Consider the following 23593-nt stretch of genomic DNA (forward strand, 5'->3'; position numbering starts at 1 on the left):
ATTGCCCCAGGGCTCCTGCCATCTTAGGATGGGCTTCATACCTGGGTGGAATAATTAAGTGTGTGTCTCTGTGATGCCTTTGAAGGGGCCCTCCAGCTTCCTTCAGTTCAGATGGCTCACCATGAGTGCGGCTCCCTGCAGCTTCCCTCCCCTGGCTCCTGGGATGAAATGGAGTCCCAGGCAGCTCACCTGTTGCATTTTCCTCTGAGCCAGGAACCTGGTCTGGAGAGTGGAGAGGACCTCAGTGTGGAGCCGGGGGCAGGCGAAGGAAGGGGGCGAGGTTTGGAGAGTTGGAGCCACAGAAGCAGAGCTCCTGAGACGACTTGAGACATTTCCCATCCAAGTCAAGATGGTGGGTAGTCAGCTTTGTTGGACTTCCCTTTCCCAAGCCCACGGCCCGCATTACTCATTTAACACAGACTAACCCTACTGAACCTGAGCCTGACCTCAGAATACTGTAGGCAGCCACAAAGATGAGGAACAGGTAAAACCAATGTTTCAGTCCCTGAGACCCTGTTAATCTGACCATCACTCACTCCACGCAGACCTGACAGCTTCACATTCGCCCTTCCGGAGTCACCCGCTTAACCTCTGCTCTGGGGCAGTAACCATTAGGCAGGTAGGGGGGCCCATCTGCCCTGCCGCCAAGGGCCTACCTGGTCCGGGGCTCCTTATCTCTGGCCTGCTGAGGTGGGAGGGAGTGTCGCAGATCCTCAGCCCTCCCCAGCCGTCTCACCCACACCCTGTTTCAGATCTGAGTTATGGTTCTTCAGGTGCTGCCCCGTTTGTGGGAGGAGAAGTGGCTCCCTCCCCCGTCTGCCCCTGCTCACGTGGGCCCCCTGCGGGCACCAGTCAGGAATGGTGATGAGGCTCACCTGCCTTCTGCTCTCTTGGTGGGAGCAGCGCCTGTGTGAACAGCAGCGGGGTTAAATTTGCATGAGCTTTGCCTGGAACCCTGGCCTTATTTTGGGGAGAGGGAAGGGCAGGTTGGGATGGACTGGTGGGTAATTGTGATCCTGAGGAGACGTGCCAGTCAGCTCTGCTGAGACACAAGCTGCCCGCCAGCGCGGCCGGGGAAGGTGCAGCCAGCAGCCCCGTGCTGACCACCTACACACTAAAGGCTGCTGGGCAGGACGGGTTTTGATGCCTCCAGAGTGGTGGGATGCGGAATTGCTCCCGATTGTTCACCCCGTGGAGTGACTCAGCCTGCCGGCCATTTCCCTTTCTACAGATCCAAGTGCACTTAATTGAGAGCTGCGTGGGCCCCTGCTCCCCATCAGCACCTCAGCTCTCCTCATGCTGCCCTCACCCTCACCCCTCCTCCTCCATTCACTCAGAAACTATGTACTGAGCTTTGCACATGGAGCCTTCCAGACATTGGCCAACCAACTGAGCACTGGGAGGTTTGCAGATAGGCTGCGATGATTGACTAGCTCACAGGCTCACCCTGCCCCAGCCCTGGGCCCCAACCCACATCTAGAGCAGCAAATGGGAGGAGAGGCCAAGGACAGGAATACAAGCCCTGCAGTTGCAGATAAGGAGAGCTGAATCAGGCAATGTACTGGGGGGAGGGACAGAGGCTCGGGGGAGAGTCAGGTTGACAGTGGGGTCAGTGAACCCTGGGCACACACTCAATGAGTCCCAGAGAGACCTCTGCTGGGGAGCTGGCTGGGGGCCATCCACCAGCCTCATGCAACCAGGGCCCCCAGCCCCACCTGGCAGATGCCCCTGGACTGCCCTCACTTCTTTGCAGACCCCGCTGCTCTCCTGAAGGCACAAAGGTGGGTCTGGCCCTGCAAGTGCTTGTGAACCCAGCCCTCCCGCCACAGGGAGGTGGCGGTGGGGCGGCAGTGGCAATCATTCCCGAAGATCTGCTCTTTTAACCGCAGGACATGTGGGGATCTTATTCTAGTATCTTTCCTCACTGCTCTGATTTCACAAGTCCTTCGGTTTTAAATTCATCCAGTGTGTATCATTCTTTTGCTGTGGTCAAGCATTTTCATCTGTATGACCTTCCATCCTGACAGTTGCTCTGTGAGGTCTGTGTCAGCTATGCTTGGCCAGCACGTAAGGAAATAGATGCATGGGATGGTTAAATCTTAGCCAGGTGACAGAACATGTCCGTCCACCTGTGACCCTTCCTTGAGGGCCTGATGCCATAACACAGGCAGAGCCGCACCGTGTGTGGTCCTGACGAATGTCACCTGGTGGTCCGATCTGGGGACCCACACCTGTGCAGGCCACAGGACCTGTCCTCAGGGAGTCTGCCTGAAGGGGCAAACAAGTCATAGCAGGCAGGCAGGCCAGACAGGGAGCTGGCTGCTTGTCCCAGAGGCGGGGCCAGGCCTCCCTGTCTTCCCACAGGGCCTCTCCATTAGATGGCGCCCCACAGGAACAGTGTGTGGAGGGGGGCTGCACGCTCCGGGGCTCAGCATCGCGTGGGCAGAGACCAGGAGGGAAGAAAAGAGACAATGCCAGAAACAGGGGCCTGACCGCCTGGCAGCATCTTCACCAGGGCGTCTGGGGGGCCAGTGTCTTAGTCTGCTCAGGCTGCTAAAGCAAAATCCCTCAGACTGAGGGCTTAAACACGTCTTTACTTCTCAGGGTGCTGGAGGCTGGAAGTGCAGGATCAAGGTGCTGGCAGTTTTGGTGTCCGGTGAGGCTTCTCTTCCTGGCTGCCTTCTTGCTGTGTCCTCCCAAGGCAGGAGGAGAGGCAGGGAGAGAACGGGAGAGGGCTCTCTGGGCTCTTCTTATAAGGGCACTAATCCCGTCTTGAGGACCCCACCCTCGCGCTCATCGAACCCTAAATGCCTCCCAGACCCCACTTCTTAATGCCATCACATTGTGGGTTAGGGCTTCCACATAACATTTTAGAGGACACAAACATTCAGTCCACAACAGACAGACAGTCGAGTGAGAGTCTTCACCTCATTTCTATATGAAAGAAGAAGTTAAAAAGGCCCCTGCGCTGGGCACGGAGCCAGTCAGCTCTAACCCAGCAAACTCCTGCCAGTCGCTCCTGCCTCCCCTTACACTGCTGTCTTGTACTCTTCGTATTTAGCTGCACCTGTCTAGTCTCTCAGTCATCTCCTTGAAAACAGCGACTCTGCTTCCTATTTCTTTGTCTTGGTCCACAGCTTTGCACAGGACTGGGAGGTGAAGGAGATGGTCACCGTTTTGCCCCAAGGTGACCAGTTGACTCAGTCTAAGAGACAAAAAAGTTTGGGTTGAAACCAGATTTGGATTCTAGTTGTGTCGACTTAGCTTCCCATCTCCATGTTGTGGGACCCCAGCCTACGTCCTGTGGCCACCCTCTGCCTCCCCGTCCCTCTGCAAGCTCGGAGAGTCGCCTCTGTGCTCCCTGTGAGCTGCTTTTATTAACAACATGCATTGAGCGCCTGCTGTGTTCTTGGCACTGGGCTTAGCGCTCTGTGGGTACAGAGAAGCTTCCACTCTGTCTCCGCCCTGAAGGAGGGCTAAAGATAATTGGAGAAAGAACCCTTCACTCCTGAAAAAGTAAATAATGCGAGAGCTGTCCCTAGGCTGTGCAGGCTGAGTGCCAAGCCAGCTGAGCACTGAGGAGCAGCTGCGGGCCTGGAGGAGGGGCTTCCTGTGGTCTGCAGGGCTTCCCACAGCGGGAGGCGCAGGCCAGGCCTGGAGGAGGGCCACATTCTTCCTCTGAGAGGAAACTGAGGATCCACTACTGGATTCAAGTTCTTTGTGAGAGACCTCGCCGCTCTTCTCGGCACCCAACGTGATGCTTGCACGTGGTCTAACCTGAGGGACATGTGAATGACTCATAGTGAATGTGAAGTTCTCCAGGTTCCACAGATGGGACTGAACATGGGACTGCAAAGGGTGGTTCCCATCTGAGATTGGAAGTTATCATGGACTGCTGATGTCCCCTCAGAGGGAGCAAGAGAGCTGAAGGCAGAGCTCTGGTCTCAACCCAGCAGCCACCAGCAATTCCTGGAGGCGGATCAGCTCTCCCATCCGTGCCTGGGGCCCACACAGAGGCTGCGGGGGTTCCTCTGCCTTCTCAGGCACCCACCCACGGGGATCATCTCTGAATGGAGCAGCACTGAGAGCTCACAGAATGGAATCCCATTTGTATCAGGTACCAGGCAGCCTTACACATACACACGCACACTCCCCACATCCTCTCCCTTACACATGTGGCCCATGGAGAGCAGGGAGCTGTGCCCCCACACCCCAGGTCTTGGAAAATGGAACCTGGTTGGCCCTGTCCTGTTGGTAAAATGGGAAGGATACTGGTTTCGAGTCCAGAACTTGCGATGTGACCCTTCCCTGCTCTGGGCCTCTGTGTAGTGGAGGAGTTGGGGTAAAGGATCTCTGAGGTCCTACCTAGCTCCAATGTTAGGGAATTTTCACCACAGAAGAGCAGGAAGGTCCTCTGTCACCTCTCTGCCAGCCGGATGAGCTGTCTGTTTGGCCAAAGCTCCACCCAGTCCCAGGGTTCCTGCTCCCACCTCTGCTCTGCCAAAGGCACCCTCTTATTAGTAACAACAGTGCCATGCCCCTCCCCCTTGCTGAGTGATCTGGTGAAGCGTACCCTTCCCCTTCCCGGGTGATCTGGTGAAGTATGAGTGGGGGCTCTGTCCCACTCTTGCTGCCCTCTGTGATGTATTGGCCAATAAGGGTCTCAGATGCCACTTCTCAGGGGTTTCAATTTAAGGAATGGGAATTTACAAACTAGACTTCTTCCAAGACTCAAAAGAAAATCTTAGGAAAATCTCATACATGGGAAGCAATAATCATATACAAGAGATTTTTAGCAACAAAATGGAATCGCCTGAGCAGAGACTGGTACGTGCGGGACATGTGGAGGAACACTACTTACCACGCAGCAGGGACAAGAAGGACACGAGTGGATCCCAACATCTGAAATGTGTAAAACAATGCAGGTTGCAGAGTGATAATGCAACACACCATGTAGATAAAGTGAAAACACAAAGCGATGCATACAGTATCATACGTGTTAAAGACATTTAATGATCAAAAAATGTACCCACAAAGTTCACGATAGGGATACCCTCTGGGGAGAGAGGGATCGGGGAGAGGAGAAAGGAAGAGGAGAGAGCGATTTCAACTCTGAGATGTTTCACTTCTGAAACAAATAGGACAATGTGTTAACAATTGTCAATTCTGTATGAGTTACTTAGGTTATTTTGCTGGTATTTCAGTATTTTAAAAATGGATTAGAATTAAGTAGAAGAAGAAAGCCTAAAAGTGGCGGCCGTGTGGGGCGGGGGCGCTGGTGAGCTGCCTTGCCTGGAGCCTTGCTCATCAAGATTAGGGCAGCCGCCCCCTCGGAGCCCGACCCCTCCTTTTACCTTAGGACCTCTTGAAGTAGGTCTGAAGCCCATTGAGTCTTAGGAAATTAGGCTGCAGGACCCTGGAGTCGGAGTGTGGGAGGGGCAGGGGCTGCACTGAGGTGACACATCCCTTTTCTTTAGTTTCTCTTCCTCTCCTTGCTCCACCTCCTCAGTCCCTGAAGGGAAGTAGGGAGTCATTAGTTGTCAATAATCTAAGACCATTATTTGTTCCTCCCTGGAGCTCCAAAGCTCACACTTGATCCTCCAGAGCAGGATATGTTAATCTTTGTGCACTGGGCCGTAGAGGGGCACTGAGGGTCCAGGAACCCTGAGAAGTCATAGCCAAAATGGGACAGTTTTGTGAGGAGGGGGTTGATAGCTCTCATTAAATTTTCAAGAGGTCTCAAGAAGAACTGAAATGAGTCCAGCCCCTCATGTGGTGGTTGGAAACTGAGCTCAGAGAGGGCTTGAGGCTCTGCACCGACAGAGGGGAGAATTCCGACTGGCACCCAGTCTCTGTCTGCTCCCAGGCTCAGGGGAGTTGTGGGGTGAGCGGCGTTTCGGAGGCTGGGTTCTGTTCTGGGAGTGCAGCCTGGGGCGCTTCTCAGATAGAGCATCTGCTGCGTGACTGAGCATCTCAGAGAAGGTTCTGGAGAATCATGAGGAACGCACTAATGACAACCAGCACCGGGCTTCTCTGCAGACTTTCTACACTCTCACTTCCTTTCGTGTTTGTAGTGGAGTCTTGTGCCAGGACAGGCCTGGGCACCTCCATTTTACAAGTGAGGAAACTGAGGCACAGAGAGCTTAAGTTATTTGCTCAAAGACATACTGAGTCAGTGGCAGAACTGAGGTCCTAAATTCATACTCTCTTCTGTTCCTCTAAAACCAGGTTTCTCAGCCTCGGCCCTATTGACAGTTTGGGGGAGAGAATTATTTGTCTTGGGGCTCCGTGACCTCCTACTGACTTTACAGAAGAAATCCAGCAAGAATTAGACTGGAGGTCCTATGAGAAGAGAGGAAAAGAGAAGAACAGCCTAGAAGAAAGAGAAGACAGCTGGTGGGAAAGGTCATGCAGAAGAAGGTTACTATGACATACTCGGCGGAGGTCCTAGGGTTCCTTTACTGTCTCCTCTCCAATCCTCCTTTCCCCCTCCAAGGATCTCCAAGATCTATGTGACTGCTTATTTCCACCCTAAGTGCGCACTCGGGCCAGTGGGGATTTGTTTCCCCTTGTCCATCCTGAGGGCAGAGACCGCAGGTCTCTCAGGGGTGGCTGGGAAGACTAGGGTTAGGACCTAGGATGGATCACAGCCACGTTTTCTGTGATGCTCTCTCCAAGTTGAAAATGGAACAAGTGTAGACACTTACAGGTAATTCGTGTAGCTTCAAGTGGATCTGGGGATAATCTCAAACTTGAGAGCTCCTCTGTGTCAAGACCTGGGGAGTGGAAAGCAGGGGATCTGGGGCCTGGGGACAGGAATGCACTCAGAGGACCCGAGCCTTCATCCTTCAGCTTTTCCTTTGCTCCCTGGTATCATTTCTCCTCTTCTTTGTGCATCACAAGTCATCCAAGCCTCTGCTCGGGTGAACAAAGGAGCTCCGCTGTTCCTGAAACCTTGTCGTCATCTCCGGGAAGGGCAATGAAGCTATGGCTGGAGACCCTGGCCCTGTGTCTCTCTTCCAGGCTTTCTCTCTGCCAGTCCTGGAAGCTCACATGGCCATCCGGGACAGGACCCGTAACGTCTCGGAGCCTCACGCACAGTCCCCAGCAGCGTTCTGCAGCGTGGAGAGCATGGCATTTGGGTCTGGATTCCGATCCCACCTTGGTCACTGGCCAGTTGAGAGACAACGGTCAAGTCATCTGCCCTCTCTGAGTCTAGGCCTCATTTTCCTTTCTGTTCTAGGAGCTATAGATCCAAGTTTGTGCTCTCAAAGAGCTTATATTCTGGTGGAGATACACACAACAGACAAAGTTTTAAAAAAGATTATTACAGGTTAAAGCAAGTGTTCTGAAGGAAATAAACAGGTTGGAATAACAGAATGACGGAGAGGTGGACTTTTCCAGGGGAACCAGAGAAAGCCGCTGTGGAGGTGGGAACTCAGAGGTGAGAAGGAGCCATCTGCGGAATGGCTAAGGGCAGAGGCAACAGCAGCTGCCAGGCTCCTCAGTGGGAAAGGCTTGGTGTGTTCACCCAACAGAAAAGAAATGAGTGTGGCTATGATTGTGGCTATGAGCAAAGACAGAATGGGGTGAGAGGAGACTGGAGCAGTGGGCAAAGCCAGGGCCTGCCTGGGGCCTGCAGGACTTGGTCAGGAGTCTGCTTTGCTTTTAGAACAGTGAGAAGCCTTGAAGGGTTTTCGCCAGACAGTATGACCAGTGTGGCACTGCAGATGCTTAGGATGAACAGATTGGGAAAAAACAAATTTGGAGGCTGTTTCGAGGTCCAGGCGAGAGGAGGTGGTGGTTGAGCAGGAGAGCTGCACACAGATGCATTTAGCATGTCTGCCCTGGATTATAGCTACACTCCAACCCTGTGATGCGCTTCTTGAGGGCACCGCCCTCCTCATGTCCTTCTGCTGATCAGCGACGCGTCAGGAGGGCACCTAGCATGTGCCAGGCATTGCACTTCTTTTAGTTTGCTGCATCCTCACATTGGTCCTCAGAAATAGTTATTATTTCCATTTTGTGAGCAAAGAAACCCCAGAGAGGTTAATGTTCAAATCCAAATCTGTCTGATGCCATAGCCAATGGTCTTGTCTCTACAACACTGTCTATACTGGATGGGCAAAAGGTAAGTTGCCACTTGTCCAACTGGTGTAATGTGCAGAGTGCAGGAGAATCTTTTGGCCAAAAATAGCTTCCCTACATATGGACAAGAGTAGAATTTTGCCTCAGAGGACCTGGAGGCCTCAGCTAAGCAAAAGATGGATGACCTGGGGGATGAAAACTACATTTGTCATTGTCAGCTGTCAACTCAGCAGAGGAGCTCCACTCTCGGAAGCAGTGCTGTCAGGGCTGGGGGCGGGAAGGCACGTGTGGAGGGGAGAGAGCTAGTCCTGGACCATGAGACGTCACCACTGAAGCCAGCAGGGATGACGAGTGCTGGAGAGCACAGTGACAATAACATACAGATACCAGCAAAAACCCTTGCCACTTACGGAGTGCCTCCTTTGTACGAGGCAGTCAGTAAATGTACCAGCCCTGTCAGCTTACAGTGTGTCTAATGAACTTCTCATATCCATCCTTGATTCTAAGAGGTCATCAGTTGAATAAATTGTTAAAATAAACAGCTAAAATAACAGTTAGTTTAATAAACAGCTTTTCATAGAAAAACATACACTAAACTTGCACAATGATGTTTTGTTGTATTGTGCTTTTATTAATGGAATATAGAATATTCTTCAGGATAACAATGCCAGTTTGAAGCCAAGCCTTAACGTTCAGTCTGAAGTCTCTGGCTCCCTTCATTGTGTGCGTCCGGCTCTTCATAACCCACCTGGAACTGCTTTGGCCCCTGTAGGATCAACAGTGTAATTTAAAGCAGAATAAAGAATGCGAGGTTCCTTCTGCATTTTCTCTTTCATTATTAAACTTGTTCTTTCATCCTTGATTGGGTCCTCTGTCTTTTGACTAACTGAGAAACACTCCTTCACAGCGCATGATGAGCACACAGCCTTCCTGCTTTTGGACATCATGTGCTCTGTGCTTAGAGATTTGTGTGTGTCTGCGAGTGTGCGGGCATTGACATCCTGTGTATGCCTCTTGCTGGGGACTGGCAAGGCCATTAGTGTTTTCAGCGTCACTTATAAGATGCATTCCAATTACTTTTTAAAACAATTTTAAGTGTGTCCTAGAATTAGTTTGTGAAACTGAAGATTAAAGATGTGAGAGTTTACCTCACATGTCACAGCTGGCAGGTGGCGTGACTGGGAATCCAGGCCAAGTCTATCATGGACTTCTTGGCATTCAAGGGTACAGTTATTTCCTCCCTCTTTCTCTCTTGAACCCTCTCCAATCAGGCCTTTCTTCCCACCACTCCACCAAAACTGCTCTTGTCGAGGTCACTGATGTCCTCCACTTGGCCAAATCCGTTGGCCAGTTCTCAGGCATCATATTACTTCAGCAGCACTTGACACCATCCTTATGAAGCAGTCTCTTAACGTGCCTTTCTCGGGTCCCTCACATCACTGGCGGAGCCTTCTCAGCTTCCCCTCCTCATTCCTCCCCCTCCTGACCTCCAGGAGCCAGTCTTCAGGATTCTCTGTCTTCCTGCTTTTGCTGCCTGGTGGCCTCATCCAGTCTCAGAGCTGTCTCTCTGCACAGATGACTTTCACTTGGGGTCTGCGGCTCCTACAGCCCCTGCGCCTCCAACTGCCAACTCCACATCACTCATTGACTGTCTAATAGGCTTTGCAGACTTAATGTCTTAAACCAAACTCCTATTTTCCAGCCCCTCATCCTAAACTGCCTCCTTTTGCGGTCTTTTGCATCTCAATAGATGACAACTTTCTTCTTCTAGTTGCTTGGACAAAAACATCGGAGTCCTCCTTGACTCCTCTCTTTCTCTCACTCCCTGCATCCAATCTTTTAATGAGTCTTATTAACTTGACCTTCAAATTACATCTACACTGTCGCCCATAGCTACTACCTTGGCCCAGCCACGCTGGCCATTCACCTAACGTAACTGGCCCACCACTTCTGTCCTACAGCCAGAGTGACCCTCCACAGCCTAAGTCAGACCAAGCTGTTGGCTGCTTAAACCCATCGGGGGCTCCTCATCGCAATCAGAGTAAAAGTCAAAACCCTTTATGGCTGGCCAGGCTCTGCGTTGCCCAGCGCCTGTCTCTCCTGCACCCTCACTGCTCACTGTTCTCCAGCCAGACTTGTCTGCTTGCCGGTCTCCTGCATGCCAAGCACACTCCACAGCAGGGACTCAGAGCTTTTGCACTTTGAGCTGCTTCTCTCCCCCCAGATTTCCACTTGGCTTGCTCCCTCGTTTTCCTGGGGTCTGTTCAAATGATACCACCACAGAGAGGCCTCCCTTGGACTCTCTGTCTAAAATAGCCACCTTCCAGAATTCTGTCCTACTCACTCTGCCTTGTCTGTGCCTACTGCACACGTGTCACTTGAGGTGGTATACCCCGATCTGTGTATGGCCTGTCCACACCACACTAAACACCAGCCCCGTGAAAGTGGGGACTGTGCCTGCTGTAGTCACGGCTGTCTCCCAGTGCGCGGAGCAGAGCCTTGCCCGAACGAAGTAGGCGCTCAGGGAGTGTTGGTTTGAACTGGCAGATGAAGGAACCATGTGGAGAGCCCACTGACAAAGACACGGCTGAGCTTCCGGTGAGAGAAGCACCTAGTTCCCTCCTGCCCAGACCTAACCCTCAGAATGACTCCTGCTGGAGTCGCCACCGAGGGCTGTGTGTGGCTGGCCCCGACCCCGGCTCCCTCTGCCTCATGTCTCCCTCCAGGTCTGCGGCCCTCCCGGCTCCGAGAGGCTTTTGCTATGACTGCAGTCTCCTTGTGGGCCAGGACTGCCCCTTGCTGCCACAGCCACACCAGGTGCCCGCCCTGCCCTGCCCGTCCTTGGCCCTGAGTCACCATGGGCAGCGTCAGTAGCCTCATCTCCGGGCACAGCTTCCACAGCAAGCACTGCCGGGCTTCACAGTATAAGCTGCGTAAGTCGTCCCACCTCAAGAAACTCAACCGGTGTTCAGACGGGCTGCTGAGATTTGGCTTCTCTCAGGACTCGGGTCGTGGCAAGTCCAGCTCCAAGATGGGGAAGAGTGAGGACTTCTTCTACATCAAGGTCAGCCAGAAGGCCCGGGGCTCACACCGCCCAGATTACACCGCACTGTCCAGTGGGGACACAGGGGGCCAGGCTGGGGTGGACTTTGGCCCATCCACCCCACCCAAGCTCATGCCCTTCTGCAATCAGCTAGAAATGGTAAGTGGGGGTCTCTGGTCAGGGTGGGTGGGTTGGAAAGGCAGGAGAGAGCAAAATGGGAGTGGAGAGTGGGGTGGCGGGTTGGGGCTGTGGTGGCAGTGATCTAAATGTTTAGATCTCCAAGAGGCCAGAGGGGCGCGTGAGGGCAGAGGTGCCCAGCCACACCAAGAGACCAAAGGCTGGAGGAGGAGACTGAAGCCGTGGTGGGCCCCCTAACCCAGAAGTCTGGGTGAGCCCTTCAGCCAGGAGCAAAGGGAAGCGACAGCCTGTCTGAGCTCACTGGGTGTGACTCTGGATGGTTGTGGCAGGGCCAGCAGCACACTTCCAAGCGCATGGTGCCCCGTGGGAAGAAGAGGCAGCTCCGTCCTTGTCTGGGAGAGCAGTGGAGTCTGCTGGGGGCGGGCCACAGCCCCTCCCGCCGTGGACTCATGGAGGCGCACCTTCCCTCACTTGCTCTGCTGGTGCCGCACTCCTCGCTCAAGCTGGGCCTGGAAGTGTCTTTGGCTGGATGCGGGCTATGAGTTTGTTATCATTGTCACTGTAGTAGGAATGAGGGAAAAGATTCCTACGTAGCCAGAAACCCAGCCCTCATGCCGTTCAGGCCCCCATGGGTCCCACCAGCGCACGCTAAAAACAATGTTCCTGTTGAGTGCCCTGCGCCCACCCCCGGGGAATGAAGCCATGGCTTTGGTGCATGAGGAAACGGTCCTGGGCGTCTGCCTGGGGCTTTTCAAACGTAAGGGCTTGTACACTGCAAAGTGCCCTACCAATGAAAATAACAATTTTCAGAAAAGGATTGTTACTTTAAGTGATCCGCCCAACCCTTCGAGGAGGCCACGGTCAGGCCTACTGGAAGGGGCAGTGAAGATGGAGAAGGGACTGACTTCTACAAGGACACCATGGGGCCAGCCCGGTGGCACAGCGGTTAAGTGCACATTCTGCTTTGGTGTCCCGGGGTTCACCGGTTCAAATCCCGGGTATGGACATGGCACTGCTTGGCAAAAGCCATGCTGTGGTAGGCGTCCTACGTATAAAATAGAGGAAGATGGGCATGGATGTTAGCTCAGGGCCAGTCTTCCTCAGCAGAAAGGGGAGGATTGGCAGTAGTTAGCTCAGGGCTAATCTTCCTCAAAAAAAAAAGTACAAGGACACCACGCTCGTCCAGCCTACTGCCTGTGCCTGCCCCACACAGAGACTCAGAGCCAGAGCCCTGGCCTGAGATCTTAGCTAGCGAACCTAAACATGCTGCTCCTGTCTCGTGAGGGCTGGGACGTGCTGGCGACAGGCCAGTGTTTCATGAACAGAGTGCCCTGGTGACCAGTAGGGCAGCCCCAGGCATAGAGAGAGATTCTCCTGTGGCCCTGACCAAGAAGGGTGCCGCGTGGAGGCACACCTACTACCTGGTGGGGGAGGGAGAGACGGGAGGAGTGTGGGGGGAGACACGGGGTCAGTGTGGTTCTTTTCCTCCCCAGGGCTCAGAGAAGGGTGCGACAAGGCCCACGGCATTCAAGCCAGTGCTGCCGCGGTCAGGAGCCATCCTCCACTCCTCCCCTGAGGGAGCCAGCCACCAGCTGCACCCCACCCCTCCAGATAAGCCCAAGGAGCAGGAGCTGAAGCCTGGCCTGTGCTCTGGGGCGCTCTCTGACTCCGGCCGGAACTCCATGTCCAGCCTGCCCACACACAGCACCAGCAGCAGTTACCAGCTGGACCCGCTGGTCACACCCATGGGGCCCACCAGCCGTTTTGGGGGCTCAGCCCACAACATCACCCAGGGCGTCATCCTCCAGGACAGCAACATGGTGAGCCTGAAGACACTGTCTTTCTCCGATGGGGGAAGTAAGCTGGCCCACTCGAGCAAGGTGGACAAGGGCTCCTCGTGTGTCCGCTCCCCCATCGCCACAGACGAGTGCACCATCCAGGAGCTCGAGCAGAAGCTGCTGGAGAGGGAGGGTGAGCTCCAGAAGCTGCAGCACAGCTTCGGGGAGAAGGAGCTGGCCTGCAGCCAGACCTCCGAGGACCGGCTGGAGGGCCTGGAGCAGAGGGGCGGCAGCAGGGCAAAGCGGGCCTCGCAGAAGAGCCAGCGCACACAGCAGGTGCTGCAGCTGCAGGTGCTCCAGCTCCAGCAGGAGAAGCGGCAGCTTCGGCAGGAGCTTGAGAGCCTCATGAAGGAGCAGGACCTGCTGGAGACCAAGCTCAGGTCCTACGAGAAGGAGAAGACCAGCTTCGCCCCCACGCTGGAAGAGACGCAGTGGGAGGTGAGGGCATGGGCTGGGGTGGTGAGGTGGTGTGCTGGTCCCCTCCTCTCCTCCGCGTTCTGGCCAAGGGGGTGTGAACCCAAACTGCCCAGCAGACTGGGCTACAGCGCCAGCTGGGAAGGGGCTCCTGGGAGAGCATGTTGGGGTGCCTCAGTCTGAGCTTCCTACTCTCCCCACCTTGTGCCTAGTGGAATTCACTTCCAGAATTGAATTTACCAGCCACATGGTTGACCGGGAAGCTGGAACCAAGAGCACCGGGGCCTCCCCGGGCTATGTGAGGGCTGACTCACTTCCTCTGCTTCCAGGAGGCTCAAAGGAAGTGCAAGCCACGCCCGAGGAGTTCATGCTGGTCCCAGAGCCCTCAAGAGAGTGCAGGATTTATTTGTTGCTCTTAAGGAAAGGGACCCACCCACCAGTAAGAATGATCCCATTTGTGGCGGGTCTCAGTGCAGAATTGGCGGCTCCTCACGGAAGTGTAAATGAGGCTCTTTGGTAGGCTGAGATGGAAACAGAAGAGGAAGAAAAGGGCTCACACACACACTCAGACACACGTGGACAGGAGGCTTCTGGACCTGGCCTTGCTGGAGAACCTGCTTCACCCCCACATCCTGCTCAGTGGAAGTAGCTTTCCTCCCCTGCGGGGCCCCGGGCGGTGGTGCGGGGCAGGGAGGGCACACGCGGGCAGCTCTGACACTCACCCTGGCAGAGACTCCGACCTGGGAAGGGCATGAGGGCTCGCTGAGTCCGGTTAGACCAGCACCACCCAGGTGGCGGGACACCCCTCAGCAGCACAGCCACCATTTGCTCTGGGGCTTCCCGTACCTGACCGGGAAATTAGAGTGACAGCGACAGTAGGAGTAGAGGAGAAGGATCCTTTGTATGGAAGGGGCGAGGGTGGGGCTGGACAGGTGAGAAGGGAGAGTCACTCTGTTTGCCAGGTTCCCAGAATGTTCACTGTGGAGGAAGATCTTTCCTCCTCCTCATGGACGCTGGCACAGCAGAGCCTCCCCCATAATTGCCTCTCCACCAGGGCTCGGGGACACTCAGCCATCTCAGAGACATAAGCTAGTGCTGGCGCCAGGCATCCGTCCTTGTGTGTCTGGTCTGGAACTAAGCTGCACGTTGCTGTGACCTCGTCCCAGGTTGTCCAGTCAGGCTATGTAGGAAAACAATAAGTTGAATTAAATACTTATGATAACACATAAATATATTAGAAACATATCTATAATCATTTATAGAGTGTCTTAAGTGCCAGGCCCTACTTTCTCTCATCTGATGGTTATAACAACCCTATGATGTAGGCTACTAATCCTCATTTACAGTTAAGAAACCTGAGGCACAGGGCGACTATGAGGGCAAACAGCTGGTTAGAGGACTTGCCCAAGGTCACCACATAGTAAGTGTGAGAGCTGGGATTTGATCCTGACCATTTGGTCTCCGAGTCCACATTCTTACTCCACCATCTTGCCACCTTGTACCCAAGTCCCCTGGGTCCTGAGTGGTCAGGCCAGGACTGAAAGCCAGGCCCAGCCCTCAGCCATGACTGTGCTGTTCCTTCCATGAAACAGATGCAGGCTTGGCCTCGGGAAGGCCTTCTTGGTCCCAGCCAGGCATCGAGGTGGGGCTGTGCAATGCTCGCTAGGTTGTTCGTGAGAGCATGGCGGGTTCCACCGTGAGAGGGAAAGTGAGAAGATACTAAGGTGGCTCCACGCCTGTTCTAAGGGTCCGTTCTGTGGAGGCCCAGGCCTGGCCTTCAGTCTGGCCAGCCTCCCACAGGCCAGCAGGAAACACTCTTGTGGCACAGCCAGCCAGACTGGCCCTGGTCTTCTTTCGAGCCTCTGATCACCCCAAATGGCGAAGACCCCAGAGACACATGGATCTGATTCAGCACTTTTGGTATTTTCTTTTATATGGGGAATAGGAGTAGAAATGGTGGAGGAGTGGCAGGGGGACAGCAGCTCCTCATTTGGCAGACAGAGCCTGTGTCTGAGCCAGGCCTGGTGCTAGTCACTGGGGTGCAGCAGTGAGTGTGTGAATACGGCCCCTACCCCTGTGGCGAGGACAGGAGAGCTGGGTGTGTGCATGGCGGCTGTCAGAGGCTATGGGCATGAACACAGAAGATAGAAATCTGGCAGCATGGAAATCGATATCATTGATGTGAACTGTGGGATGCTGGAGCTACCGGCAGTAGGCAGTTAAACCACTGATCATTGATTTACACAGAGCCCAGATGGAGATTCAGACTCTGAACTGGGGGTGAGGCAGGCATGTGGACAGACCAAGCCAACTACAGAACAAAAGGAGCTTGAAAGAGGGGCTCGGCCTTCATGGGTCACCCAGACCACCCTGCTTGGGGGCTCTCTCCAGGGACCGTGTCAGGACCAGCTTGACTCTTTTAGGCAGTTAAGATGTGAAGGCCTCTCACCTCTTGGCACTCTCTTCTCCCCACCCTAACCCTCGGCAGGTGTGCCAGAAGTCAGGCGAAATCTCTCTCCTGAAGCAGCAGCTGAAGGAGTCCCAGACAGAGGTCAACGCCAAGGCCAGTGAGATCCTCAGTCTGAAGGCGCAGCTGAAGGATACCCGGGGCAAGCTGGAGGCCGTGGAGCTGAAGACGCAGGATCTGGAGGGCGCCCTGCGCACCAAGGGCCTGGAGCTGGAGGTGTGTGAGAATGAGCTTCAGCGCAGGAAGAGCGAGGCCGAGCTCCTGCGGGAGAAGGTGAATCTGCTGGAGCAGGAGCTCCGGGCACTGCGGGCGCTCAGGGCCCGGGAGGCCCTGCAGCGGGACGGTGTGCCCCTGGGGCCAGGCCTGGGGGCTGGGCCCGCCTGCTGCGAGGACATCCCCGCCCTGCAGCGCGAGTTGGAAAGGCTGCGGGCAGAGCTGCAGGAGGAGCGGCACGGCCACGACCAGATGTCCTCAGGCTTCCAGCACGAGCGGCTGGTGTGGAAGGAGGAGAAGGAGAAAGTGATCCAGTACCAGAAGCAGCTGCAGCAGAGCTACCTAGCGATGTACCAGCGGAACCAGCGCCTGGAGAAGGCCCTGCAGCAGCTGGCCCGCGGCGACGGCGCAGGCGAGCCTTTTGAGATAGATCTTGAAGGGGCTGACATCCCCTATGAGGACATCATAGCCACCGAGATCTGAGGGGCCTCCTGGAGGCAAGGGTGCTGAGTCCGCCAAGGAGGGCTCCCCTCCCCATCTCCCCTGCACAGTCACTCAGGCCTCTCTGAGAGAAGCCTCCCCAGGCACAGACCTGAGACCCTCAAGGGGACGGGAGGGGTAGGGCTGCTATGTGGCCTCCCCTCCCTTTCTCACCTGCCCGCCCCTACATCCTGCAGCCTGCCAGACCTCTAGCTTTCCCAAGAGATGGGCCTGGGGATCTCTGTCATTTGGTTAAGGGCTCCCTAAACCTTGGCCTTTGTTCAAAATACTTAGAGATACTCTCACCCAGGGATGGTGGCGACTGCCGTGAAGGCAGTGGCCACCCCAGGACAGAAGTTCCCTTCCGCTTCTCTTCCCACAACCTCTTTTCTACCCCGGACACGTTGGGATGCCTTGGAGATAGAAAGAAACCATTTGTGACCAGAAGCCTTGGAACCAGACCAGGTCCTAACCGGAGCTCTTCCTCTGGCTGCGGGGTGTAGGAGCTGGAGTGGGCTGTAGAGAAGCTGGCTTAGCATCGTCAGAGCCGACCTGACCCCGGCAAGCCACAGAGAAGAGGGGAAAGCTGGGGCAGCCCAGGAGCATCTAGACTCAGCAAGGACACATGGGAGTCAGAGCGAGAAGCGAGGTAGTAATGCCCAGACGCTGCTGGGCCCCACTGCCTGGAGGTGAGCAGCTTCTGGAGGGCTGGTGGCCTTTGACCTCGGTGACCACTTTCTTAAAGCCATAGACACTGAGGCCCTGGGGTGGGTGCTGGTGACACAGGGAGGGTGTGGCTTTCCAGTTGTCCCAGGAAGCGCCTCTGGATCTTTCCTCATGGGGCTAGAGGTCCGGGTTTCCCTGTCTGGTCCAGGCTGGCCAGCAACAACTCTGAACTTTTTCTTCCCAAGAATCAAGGCTTTGTCAGATCCAGAACAAGTTCTGTCCACTGAGATGGTGCGGGCCCTTCCCGGCTCTGCCTGCCCTCAGTTCAGCGGCACACCCACCCCTTGGTGTCTGCCGTGCTGCTTCAGACCAGAGTCCTCGGGGTCAGGAGGGGCCCCTGACTGCAGGCAAGAGCCCCAGGGAGAGTCCATGGCGCAGTCGGCCTCCAGCCCCCAGGAGCCCGACTGACGGTCGGGAGCGGGGCTCCTCTGAAGACGGCAGCGCTGGGGCAAGAGACAGACGGAAGGGGCACTTTCTCTGTTGCTTGCTGCAGGGAATTTTCTTTCTTTCTTCTTTTTTTTCTTTCTTGTCTTTTCAGAAGCAAGCCAGATCTAGCAGGCAGCCAGTCTGTTTCATGTTCTATTTTTGACTCTAGCCACAGCTGCTGCTGGTCGGACAGCCAGCCCTTGCTGGATTCCTGGGCCTCATGCCTGCCTGCTGAGGGCTCCCAGAGACAGAGGGGCGGGGAGGCCTGAGCCCTCAGCAGTCGGACCCCGACACCCCTGCCGCCTCCCAGACCGTGGGCCCTGCAGGCCCCAGGGTGGGGAGGGGAGCTGCTTCTCTTCTTGCCCCTGGCTCTCCCCTCCAGGGCCCAGCACATTCCTCCCTGAGTCTGGGCGGAGGGCAGGGCCACCTTCCCTGTGGCTGGCTCAGGCTTTCCGTCCCTGGGGTTAAGCCGCCAATCCTGCTGCCTTCACATGACGCAGGAGCTTTTCTGAAACTTTAAGCCATTGCTCTTAGTCATAGGCTAGATTTAAACCTGAGCTCAACAGGCCAAGAGCCCCTCCCTGCCCTTGGCAGTGCCCTCGCAGGGCACAGTGCAGCTCCCAAGTCAAAGACGCCCCACTCCCTGTGCCATGGCCCTCAGTCCCTCCACTCCCACCAGCCTGTGCCTTTGTTTGAGGTCTTCTTCCCAGTGAGACTGCCCCACAGGAGAGAGAGAGGGCTGCTGCCCCTTCCCAGGCTGGAGACACCGTCCCTCTGCCTCCCGAGAGCAGCCCAAACCCCATGCTGGCCTCCAGGTCTCCCTGAGAGGAGGTGCTGAGTGGCACAGCCTGCGCTCCCTGCCACGGGACCGTGCCCCGCACCCGCAGCCCTCCCCAGGCCAACCCACGATGGTCCTCCCTGCCACCAGCCCAAGGTCCCAGGGTGACCCATGGTGTCCCCAGAGTGCAACACTGTCCTGGAACATAGCGACCTCTCCACCGTGGGGTTTTTCTTCCCTTCCCTGTAGAAAAATATGCTTACTGTTCCTGGACTGTGCCAAATCCAGCTGCTTCAGCAGGCTCGGAACAGCAGGAGCTGAGCAGGAACCCGGGAGATCAGCCGGCACGGGCCTCAGAGCAGGCGGCCTGGCCCAGCGCCAGCGTGACCTCTCTGTCCTGCCCTCTGCACATGCCTGCTGGCACGCTTGCTTGCTCAGTCAGACCAACCTGCTCTGCTCCCTGAACGATGCTTGCCTGAAAATGGTCCAGCTGTCCGCACAGAGAGAGCAGGACTCAGCACCACCTCACCACAGATGGGACTCTGCCTTGGGGCCTTGCAATGACCAGACTGTCACAGGGCGCCGCCATGGAGATCTCTGGCCACTGTGTTGTTCGGGTCATTCCTGCTGGTCACGCTCGCCCCCACAGGTGCACTAGCAATGTGGGGACTGGGAGCCACCTCTCCCCAGAAGCACTCCCTGAGCCTCTGCTCCCCGCCCCTGCTCGTCTGGGTCCTGCACCTTCTCTTGGATGAGAGGGATGCCCGGGGGTAAGCCAGGCTGGGCTGTGGGTCCTGAGTTCTGAGCCTGAGCTGCTATGGCAGGAGACATACACCCTGTGCATCTGGATGCTCCCTTCACCTCTCGGGTGGTTGGTCAGCGTCTGCAGGCAGAGCTGGAACCCCGAGTCGAGGCTTTGGAGGGACTGGCATTTAGAAGAATGTGTACATAGTCTTCTCTTGGTTGTTTCTTGTTGTTTGGTTTGCTTTGCTTTTGACAACCTTGTTTTATTTTATTTTTGACGCCCCTTTTTGGCCATGTAAACTATTTCTGGTAATTTTATGTTTTTATTTATGAATAAAGAATGCCATTTCTCATGCCCTCCATACCACTTTTATCTACCCTTCCCCTGGCTGTGGCAGCTCCTTGGGGCCACTCCACCTGGAACAAGAAAGACAGCGTCTCTCCCCACCAGTGGCAGAGGGGGCAGCCTTGATGAGGGCGGGGTCGGCTGGCAGGAGAGCATGGGCCTCCGTATCAGATGGACTTCAAGCTGGTCCCTGCCCCTTGCCACCCCTGTATCTGTGAATGGGCCCTGGGCTGACCCTGAAGAGGGGGAAAGGAGACCGGGGGGCAGAGTCCTCTGCAAAGGCAGAGGGTCCTCTCTAAAGAGAGCCCCTCCTGGCCGACCTCAGGCCCCCTGCCGCCTCCTCCAGCTGCACCTTGGCCTGTTGCATATGGCCTCCTGGGCAGGAGACCAGAGTGGCTGCTGTTGCCACTCCCTCAGGGCCTCCCAGCTGGGAGGGTGCTGCCACCACAGTGGCCCTCTGTCCAGCCCGCTTGATGCCAGCCTGCCTCGCTTGCTTCGACAAGTGTTCCCTCCCACTCTGGGCTCAGAGCCTGGGCTCAAAGGGCTGCTCTTCAGGTGGCCAGAGACAGAAGGGATGTGTAAAGAAGGAATTAAAATCACGAGGCAGCCTCTGAAGCACAAGCGGGGCAGAGGACAATGCCTCCGGTGGGAAAGATCAGCATGGGCTGGGGGGTCTGGGCCAGGGCGGCAGGCAGGAGGAGACCTTGGGGGCAAGGGTGGGAGATGAGTCGAGAGGAAGGGAAAGACCAGAAATCCATCCAGGGTAGGCGTCTACACCAGCGGAGGGCCCCCTGCCTGTCTGCACAGGGACAGGCGCAGCCAGGGGGTTGGAGAGGCGGGAAGGCACGGCACCAGGACCTCCAAGGCTGAGGATGGTCAGGCAGCTGGGAATGCCCGAGCCAGGACAGGAGCCCACGTCCGTCCAGCTCCAAGGTCCAGCTCTGGAGCACAGGGGTTGTGTCCGGCCTGGGGTAACGTCCCGCTCTTCCTCCTTGGCCTGCCCAGGCTGGCAGGCTGTGGCACTGGTGCTGCCCTGAGATACGCACCCCTCGAGTCGCACACCTGTGCAGCCGCCTTCAGTTCAGCAGGCCCAGGACTCGCCAATCAAGTCAGCAGAGGGCTGCTCGCCAGGTCCAGCCCGACTTTAGAAGCCTGGGCAGATTGCACTTTTGTGCTCTTGGTAGCCCTGAGCTGCCCTGTAGGAAGCCCCCCTACTCTGCTGGAGACCCCCTGGAACAGGAGGGGTGCAGTGGTTGTAGCTAGGCTCCAGCCGAGTGCAGCAGAGCGAGTGGCCCAGGACTCAGCTGACCCAGGGGAGCAGAGACTTGTTCCCCCATTCTGCCCTTCCAGAGTCCTGACCTCAGAACCAGGAGCACATTAAGCGGCAGTGTTTTCAAGCACTAACTCCAGGGTGATTTCTTACGTGGCACAGAAATAGATGACCACCAGCAGCCCGAATACTTGCCAAATCCAGCCCCCTTACTTTGCCTAGATCCAAAGATCTAGGAACACCAGGAAAGCGGAGCCCCGGGAGAGCGCGGCGTGGGACAGACGCTCCCTCGGCTCCAGCGGCAGGAGCGCAGCCTGGGTGGGGTTGGGGGAGGCCTCCTCCACCGCTCTTCCTCTGCAGGGCTGGCCAGGACACAGCCTTCCTGGAGCCCCCAGACCTGCTTATGATTCTAGGAAAAAGGGGAACAAAAGGGAAATGAGAGAGGGGGGCTCCTCCTTCCCCGAGAACAAGCCGCAGAGCGTGGGCCTAGACAGATCCCGGGCGGACGCTGTCTCCACGTGCTGCTGCAGGGCAGGCTCGCCGGCGGAGGGGCGGGGCCTGCGCTCAGCCCCGAGGTCAGGCTGCCCCCAGGTTTCTCCCCAACCTGCAGGTCTCTGCACTTTATGGTTCCAATACCTACCTGGGAAAAGCTGAATCTAACCACAGGTCAAAGCACAGTCCCTAAGACAGCTCACCTACCATTCAGGTAAGCTCAGTAAACACCGTGGGTCACAATCCTTATGACAATCCCTGCTCTGCAGCCCAGCCCTGGGTTCTCCCCTGAGGCCTGCGCCGACTCCTCAGCGGGAGGCAGCGAGGTGAGGGGTCAAGCGCTCCAGCTGCACCAGCAGAGCCGCTGGGTTCACCTCCCGTCTCCCGCGCTGCCGAGCGTGTGACGCTGGGTAAGTTACTTCATGTCCCTGTGCTTCGGACGGTTGTTTTGACAATTAAATGAGAAAATGCCCAATAAAAGTTAGCTCTAGTGTCGCTGTTATTTGATTACTCCTATCACAATTCGTTGTTACTATAATTACTATTATTTGTTAATATAATGTCACTGCTGCAAGATGCAATGAATTGCAGTGGTGTTCCAGGCTCCAGCGGCCTCAGCAAAGCTCCAGCGCCGGGAACAGCTGACTTCACCCCGTCAGCTGTCACCCCAGCACATACTGCTTTTTCTCCCGGCTCTCAGCTCCAGAAGGCTGGCTCATGGGGGAAAGCCTCTGGAGAGAGGGCGCAGCTGGGGGAAGAAAGGAACAAAGAGGGATTTGTTCGGGGGTGTGGTGGAGCAGGCCTGGGCCGGAGCCAGCCTGTGACACGACCCAAACCCCATGGCGCAAGGGGCACTTAGAGCCCTGCTCCCACCGCCCCCAGAGCAGCCTCCGCTCTCCCAGCCCCGCCTCCTTCAGCGCCGCCCCCAGTGCCAGCCGAGCTCACAGACGCACGTGCACACGCAGTCCCCGCTGCTCTCCTGCCCACCACTCCCCCTTAATTGAGGCTACTGCCTCAATTACGGCTGATCGAGCAGTAAGTAGGCTCACGACGGCGTTTTAATCAGTGACAGGTGAGGCAAATTAAATTCCTCACAGCAGAACAACAGGACGATTTGCCCGCCGGGATGCGGCGCCTGCGGCCCGCTCCTGGGTGCGGGGCCTGAGCGGGGGCGGCCCGAGGATCCGAGGCCGGGTTCCCTCCGTGTGACCGCCGGTTCTTCCAGGCGGGAGGCTGTGGGCACAGCAGAGCGGGCCTGGGCGGGCCGCCGCGAGGAGTCCACGTGTCCTGGGCTGGAGGGCGGCGCTCCTAGAGCCCTGCGCTGTGCAGACGCAGCCGCGCGGGGCCTGCCGCGGCCACAGCTCGAGCTCGCGCTCCGACACCGGGCTGCCTTCTTTCCGCCCTTCTTACAGCCCCCTCCGCTGTCCCTGACTAGCCATAAAAGGTTGTGTTCTGAGCTCCTCTCCCCCACCTTCCCGCAGACTGAGAGAGGCCCCACCCTCCCCTCAAAGCAAGCCCTTTCCATCACAGTCCTGAAATTCCACCCTTAGATATGCATGTCTTTGGGCTGAGCTTTCAGGAGTGTGAATATCCCTGAATAGGTGATCCCCAGTAAGTGAATGCTTTCTGAAGCATTTCCCAAACTGGAGAAAATCCGGGTCACATGAGAATGCTGGGCTCTAGGTGGGAGGGGGCTGGGTATGGGCACAGTCAGGGAACAGGGGTGAGCAGAGGAATGTCAGCTGGCTCAGGGTCACCTTGCTTTTCTCCCCCACTGCCCATCAGAGTGGCCCAAGCTCTCCAGGGCCCTCTGTCCTACAGCCCCTGAAAATGCCAGTCTGAGCAGCTTGGAGCTCTGGTCCCAACCTTTGCCAGCACCAGACTGGAGGGACAGTGCCGCCCCCCCCCAGAGGTCAGCCTGGGAGGAGCCTCAGGACCAGCCATCAAGCTCTTCCTGTGCCGGCAGGGAGCTGAGGGAAGCAGGCCTGCCCCACAGCCAGAAGAAAGGAGGAGGGACTCAGCACCTCTGTGGCAGGGGCCTCCCACTGGCCTGGGGCTCCAGCTCCCCGGACTCTGCCCCGAAAGCAAATGCTTTCCAGGGAAACTCTGGCTCCGGCTGCATCTGGCTGG

General features: G+C 56.4%; 1 protein-coding gene and 1 long non-coding RNA gene across 4 annotated transcripts in view; one reads left to right on the forward strand and one right to left on the reverse strand.

The window, feature by feature from the left end:
- LOC123284431 (uncharacterized) overlaps positions 1-18992 on the reverse strand; it is a 35408-nt gene extending 16416 nt beyond the window's left edge. The window contains exons 1-4 of one of the 2 annotated variants that reach the window (XR_011502068.1): positions 18875-18992; positions 15971-16198; positions 14244-14701; positions 657-14042 (exon numbers count right to left, since the gene is read on the reverse strand). This is a non-coding gene — a long non-coding RNA (uncharacterized lncRNA). Of the gene's footprint in view, positions 1-656; positions 14702-15970; positions 16199-18874 lie in introns of those variants that run through there. The other variant, XR_011502067.1, reaches the window with a different exon arrangement.
- LZTS1 (leucine zipper tumor suppressor 1) lies at positions 10946-19711 on the forward strand. Of its 2 annotated transcripts, XR_006525353.2 has the most exons (4): positions 10946-11290; positions 12763-13545; positions 16010-17370; positions 18861-19711. XR_006525353.2 is itself a non-coding variant. In XM_014841279.3 (3 exons), exons 1-3 carry the CDS (start codon positions 10946-10948, stop codon positions 16682-16684), a joined length of 1803 nt encoding a protein of 600 aa, XP_014696765.3. In that variant the 3' UTR covers positions 16685-19711. The 2 variants fall into 2 exon arrangements, 1 of the variants encoding a protein (XP_014696765.3); XM_014841279.3 differs by having other exon boundaries at positions 16010-19711.
- Positions 19712-23593: the final 3882 nt, after the last annotated feature.

This window comes from Equus asinus, chromosome 3 (genome assembly GCF_041296235.1).
Source record: "Equus asinus isolate D_3611 breed Donkey chromosome 3, EquAss-T2T_v2, whole genome shotgun sequence".
Lineage (NCBI taxonomy): Eukaryota > Metazoa > Chordata > Mammalia > Perissodactyla > Equidae > Equus > Equus asinus.